The 26183-nt window shown below is 53.1% G+C and overlaps 1 protein-coding gene across 1 annotated transcript; it reads right to left on the bottom strand.

The window, feature by feature from the left end:
• Positions 1–10975: 10975 nt before the first annotated feature.
• ZDHHC22 (zinc finger DHHC-type palmitoyltransferase 22) lies at positions 10976–21273 on the bottom strand. The gene is made up of 3 exons (XM_043919824.1): positions 20991–21273; positions 18641–19180; positions 10976–13692 (listed from the first exon to the last, which is right to left on the bottom strand). Exons 2-3 carry the CDS (start codon positions 19164–19166, stop codon positions 13427–13429), a joined length of 792 nt encoding a protein of 263 aa, XP_043775759.1. The 5' UTR covers positions 19167–19180; positions 20991–21273; the 3' UTR covers positions 10976–13426.
• Between the last annotated feature and the right edge of the window lie 4910 nt (positions 21274–26183).

Genomic DNA, 26183 nt, shown 5'->3' with positions numbered 1-26183 from the left:
CTTACACAGCCAGAGTTGGGCATGTGAGCCTGGGCAAAGTGATATGGCCCACTCACTTCTACTTTTATTTCAGAAATTAATGTTTTGATAATCTTTGGCTTTAGCATCCTTGGATTAGGGCAAGAGTCCTTCATGTTAAAACTGCTAGTTGAAAACAGAACTGTTGATAGAGGCACAGTATATTAGTTGATAAGTTTCACTCCCAACACCCAGCACTCTAGGAGAGAGTTCTAGAAAGTGGATTATCCTGTCTGGTGGCACCTTCAGACTTTCAGGCTCACCCACAACAGCACCTGTGTCCGCTTTCCTCAGCATCCCCCGCCCAAGCTGGTGCCAGCAGAAGCATTCACATGACCCCAAGCTTGAACACCTCCTTTAAATTTTGCACCATAGGCACCTTCCTTGCCTCGCCCAAGGCCCGGTCCTGGCAGCACCAAATGCTTCCTGAGGCCCAGGGCCCACAGAAAGACATACGTGGTCCCTGACCTTGGAGCCCTCACAGCTGAGCCAGGAGAGAGCAGCAGGGCAAGGTGGTGTGGCTGCTGCCCAGGTCAGCTACAGACCAGAGTTGCAGGAGCTCTCCAAGGTCTCGAAAGGAACGCAAGGCGAGCTGAGATTTGAGCCCAGGCTTGGCATCGGGTGGAGTTTGGATAAGCTGCAAGAAGTTCAGTTCAGTCGCTTGGTCTCGTCTGACTCTTTGCGACCCCATGGACTGCGGCATGCCAGGCCTCCCTGTCCATCACCAACTCCCGGAGCTTGCTCAAACTCACATCCATCGAGTTGGTGATGCCATCCAACCATCTCATCCTCTGTCGTCCCCTTCTCCTCCCGCCTTCAGTCTTTCCCAGCACCAGCTGCAAGAAGGGGAACAGCATTTTAGCCAAAGGAAAGAGAGGGGCTTCCCAGGTAGCTCAGTGGTGCTGGAGATGCAGGAGATGAGGGTTCGATCCCTGGATCAGGAAGGTCCCCTGGAAGAGGACACGGCACGCCACTCCAGTATTCCAGGTGGGATAATCCCATGGACGGAGGAGCCTGGTGTGCTGCAGTTCACGGGGTTACAAAGAGTCGGACACGACTGAGAAGCTGCACGCGTGCTCAGAGCCTGGGTGGAGGCATCGTGGTGAGAGGGAAACGCGCCTTTGGCCTGGATCTGGTTTCCGCGTGATCCTGGTGAGCTACATAACCTCCCTGGGCCTCACTTCCAAGTTTGTTAGATGACTGCGCCATAACAAAAGGCTACTGTGCCATAGGTGTGGAGTTGGGGGTGGGGGAAGGGGGGCTCAAGAAACTAGTCCTACAGTCGTTACTGCAAGTGAAGCAGGCAGTTCGAGGGGTGAGGATGGGGCCAGCATGTCCAGGGTCACAGCCTGTCACATAGAACTAAAGAGGCAGTGAGCAGCCGATCAGCCCAGCTCCCTGCCGGCCTCCCACACTCTGCTGCCCTGAAAACAGATTCCCCTCCTTAGCACACACCTCGCAGAGTACTTGGCAAGCAGGCTCCGCCAGCTAGTCCTCAGCCTCACCCCTCTTTAGGGCGGAACGCCAAGGGGTGGGGAGCTATTGAGGAATCCGTATTGATTGCAGGCCCCACCCTAGCCAGGATCCTTGTAATCTCACACCCGGCCCAGCTTCCTGGCTGGTGACTCAGCCTGCAGCCTCCGCACATTTGGTCCTCCACACCTGTACTGGGCGAACTTCAGACCCCCTTGCTCACATTACTGCCCCCCTCCAGGGCAGCGGGTCTAGCCTGGGCTGCGTAGTGAAAGTGTTAGTCGCTCAGTCGTGTCTGACTCTTTGTGACTCCATGGGTTGTAGCCCACTGGACTCCTCTGTCTGTGAAATTCTCCAGGCTACTGGAGCGAGTAGCCATTCCCTGCTCCGGGATCTTCCTGACTCAGATCGAACCTGGGTCTCCTGCACTGCAGGCAGATTCTTTAGTCTGAGCCGTAGAGGAAGGCCTTAAAATCCCGATGGCCAGGCCACACCCCAGACCAGTTCTGTCAGATTCTCTGGGAGGTAGGACCTCCCTTCCCCACCCCTGCCAGTCATAAAGGCCCCTTAGCGGACGTGCAGACTGAACTGGGAACTACTGCAGTGGCTCCCCCTTGTGGGCTTGGGGCCAAGGAGAGGGACTGGCCCTGCAGGCTGCAGCGTGATCGCTAGCGTGGCCATCTCCAGGAGCTTGTTAGAAGTGCAGAAGAATCGTAGGCCCAGCTGCTTGCAAATCTGCATTGTCACCAGGTTCCCAGGTGACTCCTGCACCCTGTCATGTTGGAGAAGCACCGCCAGCAGGCGCTCCCGGGGCCCATGTACGGGCCAGGTGTTTACACACGCCGTCTCAGGTCAGCCTCACAGCCTCTCTGCTGTTACCCCTCCGACAAGCAAGGAAACACCCACCGTTTGTTCAACAAATCCTTATTGAGCGCCCAGTAGGAGAGAAGCTCTGTTATCAGGGACTGAGGAGCAAAAACCATGCTCCCCTGCAGATCAAGTGCTCAGAGGCCAATGGGGTATGACGTCAACATCATCGCTTGACAGCTGTGTGTTCCTGGGCGACACCCTTGGCCTCTCTGAACTCCAGTTTCCTCTTCTGCTGATCTGGGCTGTGGTCATGATTCAGTGATGTTTTTCCCCTAGGCGGAGTGCTCACCAGAAGGCCCGGATCTACCCTGAGTTCAAGGAAGGTTGCTATTGTTACAAGAGGAAAAAAAAAAAAAAATACTGCAAGGTTGTGGGGGGAGGTGCAGTGGGGCGGGGTAGAGGGACACCAGGCTCCGGTGGTTGCAGAGGCGGCAGGGAGGAGAGGTCGAGAGGTCTTGGAGCCAAGAACCTCCCAGGAGGTGATGCGCGGAGGAAGGGCCGGGGTGTGGACGAGGCCGCCCTGTCCTCGCACTCTCTGCCCCGATTTCTCCAGATCAGGCTGGTTCTCCCCACTTTTCAGACGAGTAGATGAGTCAGACCACTATTGGCACCGTGAGTCTGGGCCTCGATCCCGCCCCTTTGCCCCTGGGAGCTCTTTGCGGCTCCGGGGAGGAGAAGACACCCCAGGCGGCCCCTCCAGGCTTGGATCGCCCCCCTCAGGTCCTCTCCAGCGCGCCACCTTGGCCTGCGGGGTGCGGGCGCCCCCTTCCCGCGGAGCCGAGCCACGAGCAGCGAGGCCCGGCGTGCCCCAGGGATGCCCAAGCGCGACGCGGAAGCGCAGCCCAGCTGGGGGAACACCCAGCCCCGCGCGGTCCTGCACCCATGGGGTGGGCCCGGGCTGTGGAACTGCGGCCCTGGCCCGCGCAGGGGTCTGAGGAATCGATTTAGGGGTTTCATGTTCCCTCGAAGTACACCACCGTTTCCTGTAATTTAATTTTCTTTCCTGAAAGCGTTGCTAATTAAATCCTTTCTCCGGCTAGCAGTTGTCCCCTTCCCCTGCCCCTTTCTCTGTCAATTACCCAGCACGTTGCCAGGGAGTCCTGGCCCCCGCTGACAGGCGCTCCCAGGTGGATGGACCTCGCTGCTGGCTCTACTGGCCGCCTGCTCGGCTCCCTCCTCGGGTCTCCCAGGGCCCTTTCCACCTGGACCTGGGGAGCAGCCCTTACCAGTCTGATTAAAAGCAGGAACAGCCCTTTTCCTGCCGCTGCTGGCTTGGAATCTATCAAATCTAATTCATATGTCGTTTCACCTCCCCTGTCTTTCCAGCTCTGAAGTCATACTTAGTCTTCACTGCTTTTTTCGCCTAAGCACTCTTCCTGCCTTCTCCCCCACTGACCACTGCACAAAACGCTAGGCAGAAGTTTGCCAGACAGCCCAGTGTCTGGTGGAAGGGCACTCAGTGAATCTAGGACATAATCCGGACCAGAAGCCCGCTCTCCTGAGGCTTAGCCTTCTGGGGTCACAATTCAGGAGCCTCCCGCAGCCCTCTGTGGTGCCCGTTTGGGGAGGTCATTCAGACCAAGTGTCCCACTGAGGGCTGAGAATATCTAGTTCTTGATAAGTCTAAGTCCAAAGAAGGTGTGGAGGAAGGGGAGCCCTCCCACCCTGTTGGTGGGAATGTAAATTGGTGTAGAAGCTATGGAAAATGGGAGGGAAGTCCCTTTAAAAACTATAGAGTTACCCCACAATCCAGCAATTCCACTCCTAAGCACATACCTGGGAAAGGCAAAAACTCTAATTAAAAAACATACATGTACTGCAGTGTTCATAATAGCACTGTTTTACAATAGCCAAGACTTGGAAACAATCTAAATGTACATTGACAGATGAATGAATAAAGAAGATGTGATACATATGTACGTGGAGTAGTGCTCAACCATTGAAAAGAATGAAATGGTGCCATTTATAGCAACATGGATGCATCAGAGATTATCATACTAAGTGAAATAGGTCAAAGAGAAAGAGATGTCATAGGATATCACTTATACGTGGAATAAAAAAATGATACAAATCAACTTATCTATAAAACAAATAGACTCACAGATATAGAAAACAAACTAATTACTGAAGTGGGCAGGAAGAGAGAGGGATAAATGAGGAATCTGGGATGAACAGATATGCACTGCTATATGTAAAATAAAGAACGACCTCCTGTTTATTTAGCACAGGGACCAATATCTTGTAAAAACCTATCATGGGAAAGAATCTGAAAAAGAATATATATATATATATGCACTGAGCAACTGAACTGAACTGAACTGGATGCACGCAACTGAATCATATATATAAATAAATATACATACAACTGAATCACTTTGCTGTATACCTGAAACACTGTGAATTACAGCAATAAAATAAACACTGCCTTCAGTTCAGTCGCTCAGTCGTGTCTAACTTTTTGCAACCCCATGAACCACTGCACGCCAGGCCTCTCTGTCCATCAACAACTCCTGGAGTTTACGCAAACTCATGTCCATTGAGTCGGTGATGCCATCCAACCATCTCCTCCTCTGTCGTCCCCTTCTCCTCTCGCCTTCAATCATTCCCAGCATCAGGGTCTTTTCCAATGAGTCAGTTCTTCACATCAGGTGGCCAAAGTATTGGAGTTTCAGCTTCAGCATCAGTCCTTCCAATGAATATTCAGGACTGATTTCCTTTAAGATGGACTGGTTGGATCTCCTTGCAGTCCAAGGGACTCTCAAGAGTCTTCTCCAACACCACAGTTCAAAAGCATCAATTCTTCAGTGCTTAGCTTTCTTTATAGTCCAACTCTCACATCCATACATGACTACTGGAAAAACCATAGCTTTGACTAGACGGACCTTTGTTGGCAAAGTAATGTCTCTGCTTTTTAATATGCTGTCTAGTTTGCATTTTTAAGCATTGCATATTTAACTGTTAAAAAAAAAGAGTCCAATGTCCAATCATGACAGTGACTTGCCCGGGGTCACATAGGGACTCAGCATCAGAACTCCTGGGTACTCTGGACTCAGTGTGGTGATCTTTCCAAGATTCCACTTACTGGATAGGGGGGATATGTGAGGCCCCCACCCTGACTTCTGCTTATCCAAGGCCTACTTCTGCTTATGCAGGGTCCCCCTTCCCCTCAGAGCAGCACATGTCTTGGATGCCACTCACCCTTCCTCTATGTCTAAAAACCCCCATTCAGGGATGTCCCTGGTGGTCCAGCAGCTAAGACTCTGCTCCCAATGCAGGGAGCCCAGGTTCGATCCCTGGTTGGGGAATTGGATCCCAAATGCTGCAACTAAAGATCTTGCGTGCTGCAACTAAGATACACTACAGCCGGAAAAAAAAAAAAAAAAAAAAGATAAAATCCCCCATTCAGGCCATGTCTGGCCTAACTATCAGGGAAGAAAAGGAAGCAGCTCAAGCCAATCCCAAAATTTGAAAGGAGGAGTTTGGCAGTGGTGGGGGGAGTGCTATTTTTTTTTTAAGGAGATATTGGTGGTGGGGATTTCAGGCATCATGAGCGGGCCAGAAAGGGGCATTTGGGGATATGGACTCTGGGAAGGAGCCCACACACAGGACTGCATCCCTTCTGGAAGCCTCCAGCCCCAGCTCTCAACTGTCTTGGCTCAGGGTTCCAGGTCAGTGCCTGGCTTCCTGTCTGCTGAGCTTCAGGCTAACCCTGCCTTCCGCGGGGAGGACGTTTACCATGTGATCTTGCTTCACTGGCTGTCCTCTGGGCCCTCTGGGGGCTTCTTTCTTCCCATATGTTGTAGGTGAGCTTTGACACATGTGCTGCTTTCTCCTCGGAGCCCAGGCCTCCCCTGCTCTGGTCTCCGGGGGGTGGGTGTGAGAGATGCTGGGCTCAGCCTCCTGGCAGCGTCTGGTCCCCTCCTGCAGGCGCCACAACACTGCCTGGGAGAGCAGCAGCCCAGAGACAGCTCAGGCCTTTCCGGCTGGCTGGGCATCGTCCCTGAGCCCTGGAGGAGGGTCCCCAGCCTGCACTGTCCTCAGGCCTCCATAATCAGCCTCTGGAAGAAGCTGCTTCATCCAGGGCAACTTGCCATCATCATTGGTCTGGGAGGAACCAGATTCACCGCACTGGCTCAGAAGTCAGCCTGTTTCCCTCGGCACGGTCCCCTTAGGCAGCTGGCTGTCTGCTCTTGTGCAGACAGAGGCTGAGCCTCGGGCCTCTTTCTGTCCCCCCGGGGCCTGTCGCATAGTGCGTGCTCAGTCACTTCAGTCGTGTGCGACTCTGGTGGACGCGTGCACTGTGGCCCACCAGGCTCCTCCGTCCAGGGATTCTCCAGGCAAGAATACTGGAGTGGGTTGCCATTCCCTTCTCCAGGGGACCTTCCCAACCCAGGAATCGAACCTGGGTCTCCTGAATGAAAGGCAGATTCTTTACCGTCCCAGCCACCAGGAAGTGCCTCCTAGTGCTGCATAAATGTGTTGGATGTCTCAGTCAGTCAATGAATTAATGAGTAAAAACTCGACTCATGGTTACTTTTCCGCAGGGAATTTATTGGATATCTACAACAGTCCATGTAGAAAGACCACCTAGCGTCTGAGTTAGAAGGATAAACTCAGGAACAGGCAGCCTGGGTTCAAGTCCCAGCTCTGCCACAAGGCTTTGGGCAAATTATATAACCTCTCTGTGCCTCTGTTTCTTTATCTGGAAAACAGAGGTAATAGTAAAGCACACCTCGAGGGGTTACTGTGAGGAATAAACAGTGCGGGTAGAGTGTGTATATGATGAGGACCCGCCAGGTACAGAGTGCTCCGGAAGTGTTGGTCATCATCACTCATAGAATTACTGCAAGAGCTGCGTCTGCACTAGGTGTGGGGGAATGCAGGGCAGCCCATCGTCTCCACTCCCACCTTCAGGCTTACAGTGGAGTTGGGAGACAAACCCACGCAGCAGGCAGGCAGGCAGAGCTGCCAAGTGGCAGGGAAGATCCCCCAGTGCTGGACTTCATACCCCGTGGCCCGTGGTGGGGCTGGGAGAGGCCTAGGCGGATGCAAGAGGCGTGTGCTTGTGGGGCTGTCCACCAGGGGGCGGCGCGCCACATGGGCATGCGGGCCTGGCCAGTCAAGACCGGAGACTCTGCATCACGCAGTCTGCCCTGCGTTTCAGAGTTTTCAGCTTTCCAATTCTCCTCTACTCCCAGAGGCCATCTTGGCAGAAACAGTTTCCCCCAAACCCCACTTGCTGAGTCTGGCTGGGGAGGAAAGAGGGATGGGGGAGCTCCCAGGGGCCCCTCTTTGGGCCCAGAAAGAGGTCCCAGTTGAGCTCCCCAGCGGCTTCAGGCTGAAACTCTCAGCAATGACCATGACCCCCTGCCTTTTGACTCCACCCTGGAGGACCCTGCTGATCTAGACATCAGTCTGTGCCTGATGCACCCAAGTGGGACAGCCTGGACCCAGGAGGAGCCAAGGTTTAGGCTGAGTCAATGTTTTGTAAGAAGTAGTCAGACAGAGGAGGCAGGGAGCATGTGCCCTCAAGACTAAAAATCTTCTTCAGCTGTGGCCTCACGTTGCCTACTCATGATCCCATCCCTTGTACGTGGAGACTTGAAATTCCCAGAAATCACCTGGCATCCCTCCTTCTGGATAGACCTTCCCATCCACACTTCCACCCACAGCCTTGCTTTTCTGCCCAGCCAATTCCTATTCATCCTGTGTGACCCAGGTGTCACCTCCTCTGGGGAGTCTTCCAGCTTACCCATGGCCCAGTGAGTGCTCTCCTCTGGGCTTCCCTAGCACCTTGTCCCTCTTCCTCCCATCTACGCTCTCATACCTCAGAACCACAACCATCTGTGACTGGTCGTCTTGCTGGTGAACTCCCCTAGGTTAAGCAATGAGTCTCAGGCATCTTCGCCTGCCTGGTTCTTGGCATCTTGCCTGGCATCAAGTCGGCATCAATGAAAGTTTAAGGAATGAGTGGAGGAGCTGGGCCTGCACCACCCAGAGAGAGAGGAAGAGGGCAGAGGCAGAGACCAACACCAAGAACAGCTGAGCTACCCCTCCCAACCCCACCATACCAACAGGCTCATCTTGGCTGGTGAGCAGGACCAGGGTTCTGCCTCACCTCTGAAGCACCTGGGATAAGATGGGAGCCAGGCATCCTTGCTCCATGCCCAGCCCCTGTTTCTCCCCAGCAGAAGAGGCTGCCTCTCAAGCATCCCTGAGAGCATGCCCAGAAGCAGGGGGAGCAGTGAGGCCAGTCAGTGGACTCAGGGTACAGAGAGGAGCCAGGAAACTTGGGGGACAAACTGCATGGAATGACGGGGACAGCTGTGTTCTTAGGGGAGGAGACTGGCTGAAAGATGCCTTCCAGGACCTAGGACTGGCTCCTCATTACAGTGGTTAATGTGGTTTAGGTCTCCTCGAGTACATCATTTTCCCAAAGCTCCTTTGGTTCTTGAACTCTGAGGAGCCCAGTATATCACTCCATCTGACACTGGATGTGGAGGCCAGAGGACCTGTGACCTCTATTGCCACGGGCAGATGGTTCCTGATCCCCAGTTTTGGGAGTCAGAGAGTTGTGCGTTAAAGTAAGCTCTGAACCTCTTCCCCACTCAGGGTTTCAGGGTGGTTATTAGTGACACCATCAATTGCCAGCCAATGATGGGCCAGTGACATCAGCAAAGTGCTTCAGGGGGTCCTGAACCCCACCCAGGACCCCACCTAGGGTCACGTTCTCTCAACTCCAGTTCTCCTGCTGGCCTGCCCTTTGAGGTCACCCTGATCACCCCACTTCTACCTTCAGGATCACTTCAGATCTTTCCCCAGTAGCTCTCTGGTCATGCTCCCTGTTTGTGAAGTGGCTTTGGCATCACCCCTCCTTACCAGCCTACAGCCACTAACCACCCGGACCCTGGTTACATCACACTCAGACCATAGCAAATGCCTCCTATTGGGTCCCTCCCACTTCCAGTCTACCTACCAAGGCTCCATTTCTGAATTCTAGATCTGATCAGGTAATCCCCTTGCTCAAACCTTCAATGGTTTCCCCAGTCAGTTCAGTTCAGTCACTCAGTTATGTCTGACTCTGTGACCCCATGGACTGCAGCACTCCAGACCTCCTTGTTCATCACCAACTCCCAGGCTTACTCAAACTCATGTCCATCGAGTTGGTGATGCCATCCAACCATCTCATCCTCTGTCATCCCCTTCTCCTCCCACCTTCAGTCTTTCCCAGCATCAGGGTCTTTTCCAAGGACTCAGTTCTTTGCATCAGGTGGACAAAGTATTCCCTATGACCTGTCAAATTCATTCTAGATTTCTTAGCTTGGCATTCAAGGCCCCTCTGCTCAGGTCCCATCTCTTAGCATTAACTCCCTCTGTGATGTCCCCTATGCTTACCGTTCCATGATCACTCCAAGGCTCCAGGCCTGGTCCCTCCACCCGGGCAGCCCTCCCCGGGTCCCTCCACCTGCTGAGACCTCATCTGCCCTCCCCGGCTTTGTCCACATGGAAGCCCCCTACATCTGGGTGTTCTCTCTTTTTCCTCCGAGCACTCCCAGGAACCTCTCCCAGGATATGAACCTGTGGAGAACAGCTGTCTCATCTGTCTTCCAGTCCCACTGTGTGCAGAATCAGTGCTGGGCACATCAGGGGAAGATGATGTATGGAATGAGTGAATAAGCACTGACTGGTGCAAATATTCGGTCAGTGTTTATTGATCATCTACTATGTGCTTAGCTGCCTCTAGCATCCAGAGTAAGATGGTGAACAAGGCAGATGTCTCTGCCTGGTCGAGTATGGATGGCTCCTGCTCTAGAATGTGCTGAGGATTAACTACAGCTCCATGCACCCCCTCCCCACCTGCCCCAGCATATCTAGGGGCTGCCTTGCTGGTTGCCTGGTGGTCAGTGTTCAGGGGATGCAGACCGTATACAACACTGACCTAGGCTGAAGGTTCTTCAACATCCCAAGTAGCAAGCACTCTGCAGTTGTGTCCCCCATCAGTCCGGGCCTGCATGTCTTTGGATACCATCAGAGGTTATGTCCACTCACCTGCTCGGGGACCAGGCCCTCCCCCAGACCTCAGTGTCCTCCCCGCTGCTCCCAGGGCTGGGCAGCTCAAGGTGTCCTGACGCTGTAGCAGCCGAGAGGGCAGGGCTCCCCAGCTGTCCTCTGACTCGGGAAGGGGGGAGAGAGGGGGACTCGGAGAGGGAGGAGGAGGCAGGGTTAGCCGTTCCATCCCTGGTGCCTGTGGGTCCGCAGATCCTAGCATGCAGACCTGTCTCCAACCAGGGGTGATGCCCATGCTTTTAGCAACCACACAGCACAACCTTGACGCCTCACAGTGGGCACTGGCTGAAGAGTGGGAGCAGGGTCCTGGGGGCCCCACGCAGCAGCTGCCTTTTTCATTGCTGACTTGCGAGGGGAGCCTGGGATCCCAGGGGAAGAGCAGGAGCAGCTGGGACAGCAGGGGTGAATTATGGACAATGGTTATTTACCTGCTGGAACAGAAGCATTTTTAATTCTTACCTTCAGCATTTTAGCAGTTAGTATGACTGTGTCTGTGCATTCCAGCCTGGCCAGCCCTGCTACCAATGACAGTGCCAAAACAACCATGTCAAATCCAATTTAAAACCACATATTTTATTGATGTTCTTCACTGACAATACTTAGCCATGTATACAAATATTACTCAAGCCCCACACCTGGCAACCTCCCTACCGCCCCTCCCTGTGGCCAGTCAGCCAGGATATGACTTCCTGCATCATCTGTCTTTTGCTCCTTCACAAGGGCTGAGCCTCCAGGAGTTGGAGAGTGTCAGGGCTGGCTTCCAAGCCTGGACTTTGGGGTCTCCCTGCTCCTCTTTCACTCCCACTGCTTCAGTGTGGTCAGAACTGAGGGTGAGCATGCTCCCCCCCCTCAATAACCCCTCCATCCTGGAAGCCTGGGCTCCCCTTTCACCCTCTCTGCCACATCCTTCCCTTCCAAATGACCTGCCCTGCTGTCCAGCAAGACGGCAGAGTGACCATTTTTCAGGGGGTGGGAGTCAGTGCATGGGGACAGCAACTGGATGCTCCTGGGGGCAGGGATCTCACCATCTTGTTCAGTGTTGTATACCAGTGCCTGGTAGAGACTTGGCACAAGGTTGGTGCTCAATAAATACAGTAGGAGGCATGAATGAATGCGTGAATAGAAGAGGGAGAAGTATGAGCAGGTGGCACTATTATTACATCAGTTCTCTCAGAGGCATGAAGGCAGAAACTTCCCAGGCTCTGCTCAAGAACTCAAGGTGTTGTGAGGTGTTGTGCAGCCATGGTTAAGGTCTCTGTGACTACCAGCTGGACACTGTGGAGTGTGGGCTTCAGCAGGCTGGATGGCAGAATGGCCCTGGGACCCAGTCAGGAGGGGTCATTTGTGTTGTCTCCACTCCCTCATATAACCCAGGGGTCTGGTCATCTGGGTCCCAGAACACACAGCAGCGCCTTCATCCAGAGTCAGTCAAAGTTGGTCTCCTATTTGCAACCTTATATTCTGCTCCCCCCATTCTTGAGCCTGCACTCTCCCTATCTCCCTCCTCAGAGTCGAGCATCACCTTCCAGCTTTGCTTTCCCCACCACTGCTCCAATCTGCTCCCGAAACGGCTCCATTTCCCTGTTCTCAAATGCTGACACCTTCAAGTAGCATTAAAACCTAGTAGTCCTGTCTCTTGAGAGACTGTCTCCCTGGTGGTTGGGTAAGGCCCTGAAAGTTTGCATCATGATTTTCAGACCCCTCCCTACCCGCCCCATCCTCTGTGAAGGCAAATAACTCCCAGGCATGTCTGCAGCAGGTCTTGCCTCTGGACCTGGCAAGGGGTCCTTTTGTGCTCAGGAAGAGGACAATGGAGTCATGGGGTGGAGAGGAGCTTCCTTTCCCTGACTCTGTGCAGAAATTCCTTCCACAGCACACCTATCAGATGACTGCCCAGTCCCTTCTGGAATACCTCTAGTTGTGGGGCACTCACTATCTCTCCAGGCAACCATTCAAACATTGAGCAGCTTTAGCTGCTAGAATGTCCTTCAGAAATAAGCCCATTTGCCCCCCCTCATTCTCAGTCCTAAAATATTCCAGTGCCCAACCTCTGCGTGACCCTCCCTCCTCCTATTTTGTCCCTATTTTCATAACAACATTCCTCACCACCACCCCCACACACAGAGACACGCACACATGCCCTCTTCTATGTGGTTGTACAGTCACACACCTCTCTCTCATTTATCAGTATCTCCTTTCTCTTCTCCCTTCCTCCTTGTCTTCCCATCATCTATGGAAGACCTGGAGGTTGGAGACCAATGGCAAAGGCTGGAAGAGTGCCAGGGAAAAGAAGCATCCAGCCAGGTCCTGGACTGGGCTGGGGGGCCAGCTGGGGAGGGGCGGACAGGGGACAGCAGCTGGAAAATCCCAGGCCATTGGCTTCTGTCTCCCAGAGAAAAGGCCTTGCAACTTGGGGGCTGGGAAGCATGCTATGGAGTTCCTTTTCCCTTCCACTGTCCACAGTTCCACAGAGGAGATGAGGACACATGACCCTCCTTTCCCAACCTCACTAGCAGTTGGCAGAGCTGACTTGGCTGCCTCTCACCCATGGTCATCTTAAACATTTTTGCCAGATTTCAGGCCCTTAGGGAGCATCATACCAGCAGTAAGAATCCACTCCCCACTCCTAATCTAGGGTTGAGAGGAAAAGCTCTAGCAATAGCAGTGAAGATAGGAGACTCGGTAGAGAGTGTGTAAACCAGGCAGAGAGGAAAAGCAGGCATCCAAGAGAAGGAAACAAAAGCAGAGGCCTCTGAACAATTACCAGCCACCAGGCTGGCTCATGGGGGAGCCTAGCAATGCCTAGGTGGCCATCTTTCCTCCTTGTCATGATCCACCAACCAATACAGTTCTTTGGTGTCACAGACCCGGGGTGGATGCTAGGACCTTACCAGTCCAACGCTGTAGTGGGTCATGGGTGGAGACAGGGTGCTGTGGTCTCATGTTCACGAGGAGTCAAGACAGACACACACAGACAGAGGAATGAAGGGAGCGCCCGCTACTTGTCCCGCTGCTTGCAGCTCTCGCTTCCAACATTGAACATGGGGACCAGAAGGCCCAAGAGCCACCTCTTCCCGAAGACCTCCTGTAAGTTCTTGCGCCAAGGCCGGGCTCTCACCGCCACCCCCTTCCGCACCTGGTGGCGGGTCTGCCCCCGGAGAATCAACAGCAACTGATGGCAGCAGAAGCCAGCGCAGGCCAGGCCGATGGCAAACCAGAGGTAAAGCATGAGGATGACGAACATTTCAGAACCGAGGACAGCTCCTGCAGAGGGCGGGGAAAACACATTTCAGAACCGAGGACAGCTCCTGCAGGGGGCGGGAAAACACCAGACTCACTTTACACTCAGGCCACGTACGAGACTGCGATCCAGGCAGGCGCTTTCCGATCTGGAGAGGGAGATGAATGAGAGTGAAACTACATATTGTAGCAATCTCAGCGCTGTGGCGAGGGAGAGGACTAGTTGTCCTAACTTTTTCTTAGTGCTGGTGGCTTCTGAGGCCAGAGAGGAACGCTGGGGACGTGGGGGAGAAGAAAAGGAAACGCCTATGGGCAGTGCCTAGATGCTAACCTTTGCTCAGGGTCAGTGCTGCCCATCTCTCTCTGCCTTCTCGTTGGGGGCTAGAAACAGGGAGACGGGGGTTTTCTCAGGAGGAGAGAGGGGTGAGCTGAGGACCCTGGAGAGGGAGATGGTGCCTGGGCAACTGTCTGGACTGCAGAGCCTGCTGCCTTCGGAGCTGTGACCACTGGCTGGGAGGACTCAGAAAAGTGACAGCATGATGGAGAACAGGGCCTCGTCATCAAGAAGAAGTCACGAGCTTCAGGACAGTGGAGAGGATAATTCAATCATCAATGTTAAAAAGAAGACAGTATGGCCACTGGAACTTTCAGCCAGAGCTGTCCTGTCAGAGCTTGCAAAGGCTGGAAGAGGCCCCCAAGGTCATCAGTCTAGCCCCCTGCCTTGAGCTGCACTTCCCCTAGACCCCTCTAAATCAGCACTCCCCTTGAATGACTTAAACATCCACTCTCCTTCCGAGCTGGAGTGGTCGGTCCTTGCTAAGTTTGAATCTCCCAGCTCTGTGGTCTTGCACAAGTTTCTTAACCTCTCTGAGTTACAGTTTGCTCATAATGTAAAATGGGTAGAATAGCAATAATTCCAGAGGGTTGCATCATTCAGGGACACTGTGTGCCCAGTGGCCAGCATTCTGGTTCACACTCAGCCCAGCCCTCCCTGCTGAGCATCCTTCACAGATAAGACTATCTCCAAAAGAGGCTCAAGTTTAACTCCTAAGACCATCAAGCTTTCTCCTTCTCCTTTCCAGGGCTTGGAGATCTGGCTGATCTACAACTTTGGCAGCCTCGACCTGCCCAGCTGCCAGGGCAGTGGGCCTAGCAGAGAACTCAAAAGTCCTCCTCAGCTCCTCTCTCCTGCAGGGCAAGCTCACCACCACTCCCTCCAATGAGGTGCAAGTACCTGCCAGAGACCCCACCTTACAACCTATTCATCCTCTGCAAATCTCAACCATACACCTGCCTTCTCCAGCTTCCCCTGGCCCCCAAGGACCTCTTTTCATCTCCCCAAGCTTCCATTTCCAGACTCCTGAAGGCTAGGCTTTTAAAACTTTTCCAATCTGAGCAATGCTGGATTCAGCAACCAGGAGGACGTGGATATGACTCAGGTTTGCTCATTAGCATCCCTGTCTTGCCCTCAGGCCTAGAAGCTTTGATAGCAAGTTCCTCTTGGCAAACTTGGGGACAGATAAGTCCTGCTGTCTGAGGGATGGAAAGCTCAGTCCAGCTGGCTTGCCCTGGGGGCAGGGGCAGCAGTGGGACAGGGATCACCTTGGGCTGTATCATGCCTCTGACCCACTTCTTCCTTGTAAGGTTAGCTCAGGCAACCACGTGTAGGATGAAGGACCCTGGGACTATGGTGCTCTCTGGGGTGCAGGAATGCTGACAGGCAAAGAGGGCCCACAAGCTGGGATGTGCGAACATCAGAGCTGTCAAGCACAAGTCTGCCTTGCAACTCAGCCTCAGGGACAAGCCTGGGCTGACGGAAGCTGTTTTCCACAGGCCTTTTTTTCTGGCACAAAATCAAGGCATACAAAAAAGACCTTGTGGCCTTTCCCTGGCCCCTTGCAGCAGCTATAAAAGGCTATTCTGGGGACCTGTTTTCTCTCAAAGTGTTTGAAGATGCCTAGCCTGGCTGCCTCAGCTCCTCTGAACTATTTAATAATAGTTCTGCTTCTTTCAGAAAGTCACAGAATTTTCCTAATGGGTTGAAACAGTCACACCATCCAGTCTTTCCAGCCCAGTTTCCCACCAAGCGCCTTTGACAGATCATCACCCAGATCTTTAACATCCATCCAGGGATAAGAAGCTCCCTCCCTCCCAAAGTGGCTCAATCATCAAGAAGCAACTTCAGAGGGGCAGCCCCAGGAAAGCAGTATGGTGGGAAGAATATGGGCTCTGGATGCTAGCAGCCCTGAGTCCAAATTTGGGGTTTGGTACTAACTGTGTGTTTCAAAGCAACTTATCCTTGTTAAGCCTTTGGTAGCTGAGTCTTTAAAAATTATATAATAATACTTATCTCACGGATTTGTCCTGAGGATTAGCTGAAATGAGATCTGCATGGTGAGTAGCACATACAGTTTGCCCAACAAACATTAAACTTTTCACTTGTCCACTGGATTTTTTTGGCACCTACCACACTGGTATAGTTTTCCAAATGCCACGAACACAGGTCAGATGGCATCACCTCCGTGTCTCAGATGAGAAGAATGAGGCTCAGAGAGGTGACACAACCTGCAGTGGTCCCATAAAGCCAGAAGAAACAAGTTCTAAAAATCTCACTGGCCAGTCCTTCTCTGGCACCAGCTGAGGGTGTATGGGCAGTAGCCATCTGAAGACCCACCCCACTTTTAGCCTCCAGGGTCCACATTCGCAGCCATCCCATGCTCTTGTGGCAGATCCGCTTTAGGGGTAGCCCCAGAGTTGAGGACAGTTCAGCCTGATCAATTTGTTCCTTTTTACACCCTCCTGTCCTCCTGGCCTCCTGAGCAGATGAGAAGTGGGCTGGGGAAGCCTCAACAATTTGGGTTAAGAAGAGAGAGAGAGCAGACAGGAAGGGAGAAGCTGAAGAGGGGAGGTGTGTGTCAGGGCAGGGGAGAGAAAGGCTGGCAAGGGGAAAGATGTGTGTGTGTGTGTTAGATGCTCAGTTGTGTCTGACTTCTTTGCGACCCCATGGACTGTAGCCTGCCAGGCTCCTCTGTCCATGGGATTCTCCAGGCAAGAGTACTGGAGTGGGTTGCCATTCCCTTCTCCAAGGGGAAAGATAAAAGCCTGGCAAAGGAGGAAGGTGAGATGAGACAGTTGGAGATTAGAAATTGAGGCCTCCGTTACTAGGGGGTCTGGCGAGGAGGTAAATGATAGTGGGGCTTCTTCTTCTGCTGGAACCAGGATGTGGGCCCCAAGAAAGGGACTGACTGGCTCTGTTTCCCCCATCAGATTAAAGCAAGAGGTCCCTCTTCCTTACTTTCCTGTCTCCCGAACCTAGCACATATGGACAGGCCTCAAGCCCAGGCTTATCTCAAATCATTTCAAGATCCTCCCTTAGGAAGCATCCATTTTTATGTGAATAAAACTACTTGGAAAAGGAAGTGTTATCAGGCTCTCTGGCTCTCCTCCTTCCTCCACCTGCCGGTGCTCACACTCCACCCCCTAACCCGCCCACCTGCCCTCCCCCAGTCTGGTTATTTCAGTCCCTGGCAGCCTCCCATGCTGGCACCCGCCCGGGTCCAGAAGGCCCCGAGAGCTCTGAGTTCTGGGCCCAGCTCAACCACCAGCCCTCAAGACAGCCCTCATTGCTGGGTTCTTCCTGGGCCTCTGTGTTCCCACTGCCAAACGGCCCCAAGTTCTCTGTCTCCAAAGGACTGGGCCACAGCCCCAGTGAAAGGCCAAAATGACGCTTCCCCAGAGTAGAGAACAGAATTTCATATGAGCATCCAGCCCAGACATACTGCAGCAATTTGGGGTTCTCAGTGGAAGTAGCTGTGTTCTGTCTCTCTTTGTCCCTGAAAGGTCAGTGGGGGAGGACACAAACTATTTGTCCTGAGCTGTTGTGTGTTGTCTATAAAGACCTGGGAGGCAGGCCAGAGGCTGTCGTTCGGAAATAAAAAGATACTGGGCAGCCGTTTAATCCCATCTGAGCCTGTTTCTTCATGAGAAATGGAAATAACAACGTCATACACACATGGCTACCTGTCCATATATGTATACTGCTGGCTGTAATAACCAAGACTGTCAGGGCCAAGGTGGGCGAAGTGAAGGAAATGATGTCAGGGCAGATTTCAAGGCCAGGTAAGGTGGTAAGAACTGCCACCAGGGACCGGGTCCCTTAGGGCCTTGATACCCCAGTCTCCTTGGGGTACACTTTACAAAGTACAGCCCTCACCAGGGTGCCTTGCTGACCCCAGTGTGAGGGCCCACACACCCCTGGCTCCTGCCGGTGTAAGAGCCTCCTGGAGGGTCAGATCCCCCACCAGTCCCATGACGCTGGTGTGAAGATGGAGTCATTAAATATGGCTACATCTCCAACCAGGGTGCTCTTTGCTCTGGGCCATCTGTAGACTGGAGAACAAACTGGTGGGGTCAAATATAATGTGTAGAAGGGCGGGACTGGCCCAGCACCCTGGTCAACCTTCCTGTGGTGAGTTGGCAAGATCCTTAGAGGGCAAAGTCCTTGGAGGAATGTGTGAGCCGGACTGGGGTCCAGGCAGAGGAAGGTCATATCATGGGGCTTCCTCACAGGCTGCATGGAGGGACAGCCAGCACTCAGCTCTGCCTGCTACAGAGCAGGTATATTGCCTGGCTGGCCACAATTCTATGAGCACATGAATAGTGGCACCCAATGAGGAGAGAATGAATGGGGATGAGGGTGGAGAGGGAGGTTGCCAGGTAACATACATGCCCAGTTAGTTTGAATTTCAAATAGATAACAAAACAAAACAAAGCAAAACAAACAAAAAAAACCTAGTATGAATATGTCCCCTGCAGTATTCAGGAAATACTTGTACTGAAAAGTTAAGCATTGTTTTATCTGAAATTACAGTGTAACTGGGCATCCTGTATATTATTTGCTAAGCCGGGCAAACGTAGGGTTGAGGTGGAAGGTCTCCATGTAGGGCCCAACCTGCCTGCAAGGCCTACTCACCAGAGAAGAACTGGCTGATGGAGGTGGGAAGGAGCGTGAGGAAGGCCAGGGGGTGGGCGAAGGAGATGGAAAGGACTGCGGAGATGTAGGCCACGCCAGCCACCATGGAGTAGAGGCAGGCCAGCGAGGTGTAGAGGCAGAACAGGACGAAGTTTCGCATGTTCCTGCTCCCGATGCAGTTGCCGGTGAAGAAACAGTGGTGGTCGTGCCTCAGGGTGACTCTGGCGCACACGCGGCAGAAGTGGGTGCTGGGCGGGGGGCACAGGGCCCTCCTGGCCTCGGCCCCCTGGCAGGCGTCCAGGTCGTCCGGGGAGTTCTGGATGACCAGGACGTAGTTGCCCAGGGCGTTGGTGGAGAGGAACAGGAAGAGCGCCCCATGGAGCAGCGCGGGCGAGAAGAGGCGGGCGGCCGTGGGGTCCTCACGCATGCGGGGCAGAAAGAGGAAGAGCTGCAGCACCAGGGTCACCAGGGCGATGCACAGGAAGTAGGCGGGGGCCACCACGTTGAGCAGCCTCAGGGCCAGCATCCTCGATCACATTCCTAAGGGTCCAGGGTGAGAGGGAGACTTACCGCGGGGTCCCGAGGGCGCCCTAGGGTGCTCCCCAGTTCTGTCTGTTCTGCTCCACGAAAATCCACGTCCCTCAGATCACCCCTCCTCTTCTCCCTAACCATGACCAAGCAGCGTGACACCCTGAGATCACCATGGCCTCTGGGGGCCAAGCCCTCCCTCCTGGTGTCTGCCTCCTCTGTTTTTGAGCAATCTCAGCACCCTGGAGTCCCCCCGGGGGTCGGCACAAGGAAGGCTAGGTCAAGGGCTTGTGCTCAGTCTGTAGGAGGTGGGGCTGGGAGGGGAGCTAGGACTCTGTTCCTCCACAGCAGTGGAAACGTGCCAGGGTTTGGGATTTCTCCCTCCAACCCCTAGGAAGACAAAGCAGAAGATGTGGGGTGGGGGCAGATGGAAATGACCTACTGGCGGCCTTGTTTCACCTCCCCTTTCTCTGCCCCACCCCCATCTCGGGCAGTTCTCTGCAGCCTTACCCATAACCTAAAGAGGTTGGGGGTGTGTGTGCCTGTGGGTCCTCTGATGTTTGCAGGGGATGGGGGGGGGGTGTTCCTTGTGTATGATTCTGTGTGTAATCTGTGTGTGCACTTGTGTATCTGTGTGTCTCAGTGTACACATAGCAGCCGCTGCCATCTGGCTTCTTAGAAAAATCAATGACAACAATCAATACATTCACACACACATTTAGGATGGGGGGGCACACCGGAATACCAGGATCAGCTGGTTTTGCTCAGCCCATCTCTCCGACCGCTGACTGCCCTAGCTATTTCTTGGCAAAGAGGCGACGAAATTAAAATCCCCCTGCGCCCCCTCCCTCGCCCCCTCCCGCCGCCGCCCTCCTGGCGCGAGAAACCCAAACAACCCCGATGGCGCCGCCGAAACCCTTTCGATACCAACAAGCTCTCCCCGGGCACAGGAGTGGCTGCTTGGCCAGCCTTTCAGCGGACTGACCCCCGCCGCGGATTGCAGCCCGGCACCAACACATTTATTCCCCCTCACCCCTCACAGTCCTGGTTCCTGCCCAGCTTCGGAAGCCACTGAAAAATAGGATTCTGTGTGCCCGCGAGAACTTTTCCAGGGGCTCAGGAGTAGGCGAGCCTGACTCGAGAAAAGTTCTGGGAAGGGCTGTTGCACCCGGGATGGGCGAATGCCACGAGGCCTCGGTCCAGGCTGTCCCGTGCCAATCGGGTGACTGATCACCTTGGAGTCCCCTTTGCAGGTGCCGGAGCCCCCAGGAGACTGGCAGCCGCCGTAGCGACCGCGGGCCTCTGTCAGAGGCGGGGGTCTCGGCGCAGGGCTGAGACCTCTGGGGATGGTCGCTGGGGACCCCTCGCCGCCCCCCTCCGCCAGACGCTCCGGGGGGGCTGCGGCGGCGGCGGCGGCGGCGCTGCCCACCCCCAGAGAGCCGGCAACCCAGGCTCCGGCGAGAAGCAAGTGTCTTCCCCACGCCGGTCGCCAGGGGGGCCGCGGGAGCAGCTTCCAGATGCGCCGCGGCGCCGGGAAGAAGGACGGGCTGGGGGCAGCGAGGGGCGCACGGCCAGCGGCCGCAGCCCCAGCCCTAGCCACGAGCCGGAGAAGGGACCGCGGGGACCGCGCAGGCGGCCCCGGCGCGCGGGGAGCTGTCCGTTCAGCACTGGCGCCGGCCTCGCCCGCCGAGAAGGGCGGCACAGCCCGGGCCCCGGCGAGACAGACAGCGCGGGCGGCCGCGGGCTGGGCGGCCACCGCCTCCCGGGCGCCCGGGAAGCCGCCCCCCGCGCCGCCGCAGAGCGGGTGGGGAGAGGAACTCACCGAGCTCTGGTCGCCGACAAGAGGAGCCTCGGACGCCGGCTCTCGCCCTCCCCGAGGCTGCAAAGTTGCGGGCTCGGCCCCACGGGCTCTCAGCCTCCTCACGCTTCGTTGGGGGACCGGGCAGGTAGCGGGGGTGTCGGGAGGAGGGAGCGGGCAGCTGCCGTCCTCCCACTTGGGCGCCGGCGAGTGGGGGCCAGGAGGCGGCGGGTACGGCAGCTGGGCACCCACCCCCCGCCCTTCCCAGAGCCCCGCCACCCCTCCCTTCCCTCCTGGGGGCGGCGCTCTGGCCACCCCGCTCAGCTTCGTGGACTTGCCCCCCCCCCCCTCCAACCTTCCCCCACCTCATTCCCCTGGAGCGGGCTGGGGCTCCCGCCTGACTTCAGCCACCAGTCCAGCTGTGAGCTCTGGATTCAGCCCTGATGTGGACGCTCTCACTGTCATCTGCTCCTTCCCTCCCCACTGTGGCTGAGACCTTTCCATCCTCTCCGGTCTTCTCAGACTGAGGAAATAGGGGGGTATTAGGAGTTCAGCTTTTCCCCGGGGGTGACCACCTTTGAAGATCAGCGTCCGTGTGCTGATGGCTTGAGAGTCCTGACCCTGGAGCCTGTCTGCCCGGGGTCTGAATGTCCATCATTCACAGCTGGGTGATCTTCAGATTCCAGTTTCCCCATCTGTAAAAGAGAGACGTGAGCTTATATGTCAACAATCTATGTAAAGCGCTTAAACAGTGCCTGCCAGGATGAGTGCTATTTGAGTGTTAGTTTGTAATTATTGACTCTATTTGTTGGGCCCTTACTGGGAACCAGGCACTGTGCTAAGCCTTTAGCATGAGGCAGCTTTGTTCATCCTCAGCAGAAGCTCCGTGATGTCCATTGTATGGATGAGGAGACTGAGGCAAGGAGGAGCTAAGTTCATATGCCCAAGGACATATGGCGGGTAAGTGGCAGAGCCTGGATTTGAACTAATGCAGCTGCTCTCAGCCTCCACACAGCCCAGCATCACCCTGAGACCCAGGGGGAGCTCTGACTTGGGAGAAAGGAGTATAACTGAGCCATTTATCCAGATACAGAGCTTGAACAGCTTGAACCAGGAGCTTCTGCCTGGAGTCTTGGCCCCATCTCGCTCTTCCTATGCCCCTTCTTTTATCTGACCCCACCAGTCTGAGGTAGGTACCAAGAGGCACCAAGAGGGTGGGGACAGTTGGCCAGTGTGTGTCAGATGGAGGTTGGAGGAAGCAGAGAGGGCTTTAGAACCACTGCAGTAATATGGGCACCATCCTACCTCGGCTCACCTAACTGCCCTGTTACACTCCTCTGGGTGAAGGCAAACATCATAAACGAGTAATTATTTATTGCTTCCTCAACTGGTTGATTAAAACAAGAATAAGCCCTTAAAATGAGGACAATATGCTTATCAGCTCAGCCTATATTTTCGAAGCATCACATACTGTTTTCTCTGTATTTTAATGGTAGGCATCAAAATGAAAAAGAGAACCAGGAAACCTTTTCGTGTTCTGCAAGGGTCTTACGTATAAGCAAAAGAACAGCTTGCTAGGTGTTGGTCTCTGAGAATCTGGTAGCCCTGTGAGACCTGATGGCCAGAGGACAGGCACAGGAAAGCACAAATGGTCGGGTTTTTTTTTTCCTTTAGAGACTCTTTGTGTCAAGATCACGGCTGTCTGGACCTGTTTCAGAAGCTCTGCCTGCCTCTCAACCTGGCTTGGGAGGGAGGGAATGGAGGACTTGGCTGTATTGATTGAAGATCTCCATTCCCTAAATACCTTGAGAGTCAGGCAGTATTTCTAATTTTATTTTGCATATGGGTGTGTGGTGGGAAGGTGTGTGTCTGATTGTGTGTGTGTGTGTAAGGGGAGGGAGGGAGAGAGAGAAAGGAGAAGCTAAGGAACGTGGGAAGATGTTGGTGGGGGAAGGGAGCATTCAGCCAGGAAGGAGATGGAGATCTGGCCTTGGAAACACAAACGGACAAGAACAATTATTTGTTTAGAAATGTGGTGTATCAACCAAAAAGAACATTAAAGCTTCCAATCTAGAGCTAGTAGTTCCTCAGCACTCCCCTCCCCCACTCAGTGAACTGAGGAAGAGGAAGGACAGCCAAGTGTTATTTTGTTTTTCTAAAATTGGTGACTATCTCTGACAAAATCAATAGGGAAGGCAATTTGAAAACTTCAGTTCTGGCCCCATCAGAATTAAGCAGACCAAGAATGGACACTTTATTGCCCCTGACCGCGGCTGTGGCACCTGGAGCAAAGTCATCTAACCTCTCTGCTCTTAGTATTCTCATCCCTAAAATGAGATGAAGATGTTACCTTGCGATGGTGATGGTCGAATGGGATAAAATAAATGCCTCATCCTGGCAGGAGATTGGACAGTATTAGCTTTTTTTCTCCTCCTGCCTGTCTCCTGGGCTCTTATTTTATTCACAAGAACATCTTATCTTTCCAACTAAAATGAGAGCTCCTGGTCTATGTGGGAAGTATTTGGGGGTCTCCTCCATATCTCCTAACATGATGGTTTGTCCAGAAGGGATGCTGAGTACAAGTGTATCAATGATGAATTGATTCTGGTCTTAGAGAGAAGAAGCTATGTTCTAAGGTCTTTGGAGTGTCTGATGGGGACACATTTCCTATTGATCTTGCATCCCGCCACCACCCACCCCAACTATAGTCTCATCCTCCATAAACAGCATCAGAAAATAATTTATAAACCACACTCTGCATCTCCCTTATCATATATTCTCATAGTTAAGCTATGACTCTACCTGCAGGCGATCCCAAGGGAGCAGGAACACAGACAGGCATCTGAGTGCTGCTGAGCGTTTTCTCAGAAATATGTGCCACAAATCTTGCTATTTGGTGATGTTATCTGAATAAAATGAACTCCCTTCCCAGGGGCAATTATTCTATTTGCCTCAAAATGTTGTGTACAAAGAGAAAAACTGCACAGTAAGCGGCTTCTCCCTTGGATGAGGAACCATACAAATGTCTGTCTGGCCCTACAACTCAAGTGTTGGGACAGAGAATATTCCAAGATGCAAGGGCCGTACCTCAAGAGGCTGCGGGGAGTGGGCTTCATTCATTCTTGTGCTCTTATTTCAGATTGATCATGGTGAAGACAGGCTGGGGTCTCAAGGCTAACTGGTACCCTGAAATTAAGATCTTAATAGACCTCCTCAGACTGGATGCTCTTTACTGCCAAGAGCAAGTCGTAGCCAGAGGCAACCACAAAGTGCTCCCCAAGTCTCAGAAGGTTTAGAGAGATGCCATCCCTGCCTGCCTGGATTCCAAAAAGATGCAAGTGCAATCTTTGTCTTAGCCAGCCAAACACATGAAAATTGGGTTATCACAGAATTTCTATTTGGAAGTAGTAATTTGGTTGGCCAACTACATCTTCATTTTAACGATATTACTTTAAAGCAATCAAGCACTTTGCAGGTTACAAAATGCATCCACAAAATTAAAATTTCATTCCGCAAGTCTCTCAACAGCCCTGTAAGGTAGCTGGGGAAACATTATTAAACCCATTTTTCTTACGAGGAAACTGAGGTTCAGAGATTTGCGGCCTGCTGATTTGTAAGCCTGGCCTGTGTTCGATTTAAAATGTGACTTAACATGTAAACATCTCATTGATGGTTACCTTTTCTAGAACATACAGAAAGGATGAAAGTACATGGCATACTTCCCCAGAGTAAAAGATCTGCATAGTCTCTCTTTAAGTAAAATATTTGTGTAAAATTACATAAATAAAGGCTGCAGCAGGTTAATCAGATGCTCTGCCATTTGTGCTGCTACAGAGTGTGAATGTGGTTAAGCCAGTGAGGCTCAATCACCCAAGGCCACATGTCAAGATAAGAGCAGCAGGTCTGAACATGGTCACCCTCTGGGTGACAGGTAACCTCAGTGTTCTCCCAGGTGATGGATGCATCAGAGTGGAGACGTTCACTGGGCTTGGCAGAGTCTCCTTTGAAATGTTCAGGCTGCGGGAAAACAAATGTGATCTTTTACCAATTAGCTGTGGTTTCCAGGGACCGCACAGGCAGTCCTGGTAGGAACGCCTAAGCCTGTGGACCAGTACACAGCTTAGCAGACAGGGGTGGTGGCAGCAAGATTAATTGGCCCTTTCATCTCAAAGCCTGAAGAAGGCAGAAGGAGAGAGAAAGCAGGAGGTGCAGGGAGGGAAAAGAAAAAGGAGGAAGGAAGTAGAGGGAAGGAGAAGGAAGATGAGGGGGGAAGGAAGAGGAAGGGAGGGCGGAGAGGGTGGACCCTCACCTGCTTGATGCAACCTCAGTTTGTGTCTTCATGATGGAGTTGCAGGGTGAGATCAGCTGTCTCTATGGAGAGCCCTGTAATGCCAGGTGTCCAAAGAAGGGAGGGAATGAGGCAGAAGGTTGACATCTCAATTAGAGGAGGAGGAGGGCAGACAAGGAGGCTGAGGTCACTGCTGTTTGCAGGACTCTCGGACATGTGTTTACGGGTGCAGAGCAGCAAGCAGCCCAGACCTCACACCCTGAACCCCCTGCCTCCATCTCTCCTCTGCTCTAGCAGTGATGGCCCAGGGCCCAGTGTGATGTGATGAAAAAAACCACGAGTTTGGGTGTGAGATTTTGGTGTCTGCTGACTTGGACTTGAAGCCCTGTTTTCCCATTTACATGCTGTGTGACCTCAAGGACATTCGGGTTGCACAGAACTTAGCCACTTTGAGCCTCAGATACCCTGCCCATTAAATGGGGATTTTTAACTAACTTGCAGCGTTTGTTGTGGATTTTAAATGACAAAGATAGCACCTGCCCTTTCGACTGAAATAGTCCCCCTGGCTACTAACTAACAAAAAAAAATCCTGCTTGTTGCATAGCACTTGTCGCTTCGATGATGATCCTATTTGTGTGTATGTTTATTTGCTTGTTTATTGTCTTCTTCCTTCTGATAAACTCTAAACTTCCAAGGGCAGGGACTTAACCATCAGTTTTGTTTCTGTAGCTTAGACCTAGCATGGAGCCTGGCACACAGTGAGTACTCAGTAAATATTAGAATGAATAAGAAACAGTCTTAGGGACAAAGGTGCCTGAGGGAACAATTCAAGTGTGAAAATCTATACCTTGATCGTGGTGGTAGTTACGTAACTGTATGTTTGTCAAAACTGTAGAACTGTACCCTTTAAGAGGGTAGACATTACTGTA

This window comes from Cervus elaphus, chromosome 12, assembly GCF_910594005.1.
Source record: "Cervus elaphus chromosome 12, mCerEla1.1, whole genome shotgun sequence".
Taxonomy (NCBI): domain Eukaryota; kingdom Metazoa; phylum Chordata; class Mammalia; order Artiodactyla; family Cervidae; genus Cervus; species Cervus elaphus.
This window is presented reverse-complemented; position numbering and strand designations above follow the sequence as displayed.

Bases quoted from the DNA above. Each gene is read 5' to 3' on its own strand.
- ZDHHC22 (XM_043919824.1), bottom strand. From the start codon at position 19,166: ATGCTGGCCCTGAGGCTGCTCAACGTGGTGGCCCCCGCCTACTTCCTG. The intron at 13,693-18,640 runs GTGAGTAGGCCT...CGCCCTCTGCAG, and splicing joins CATCAGCCAGTTCTTCTCTG to GAGCTGTCCTCGGTTCTGAA.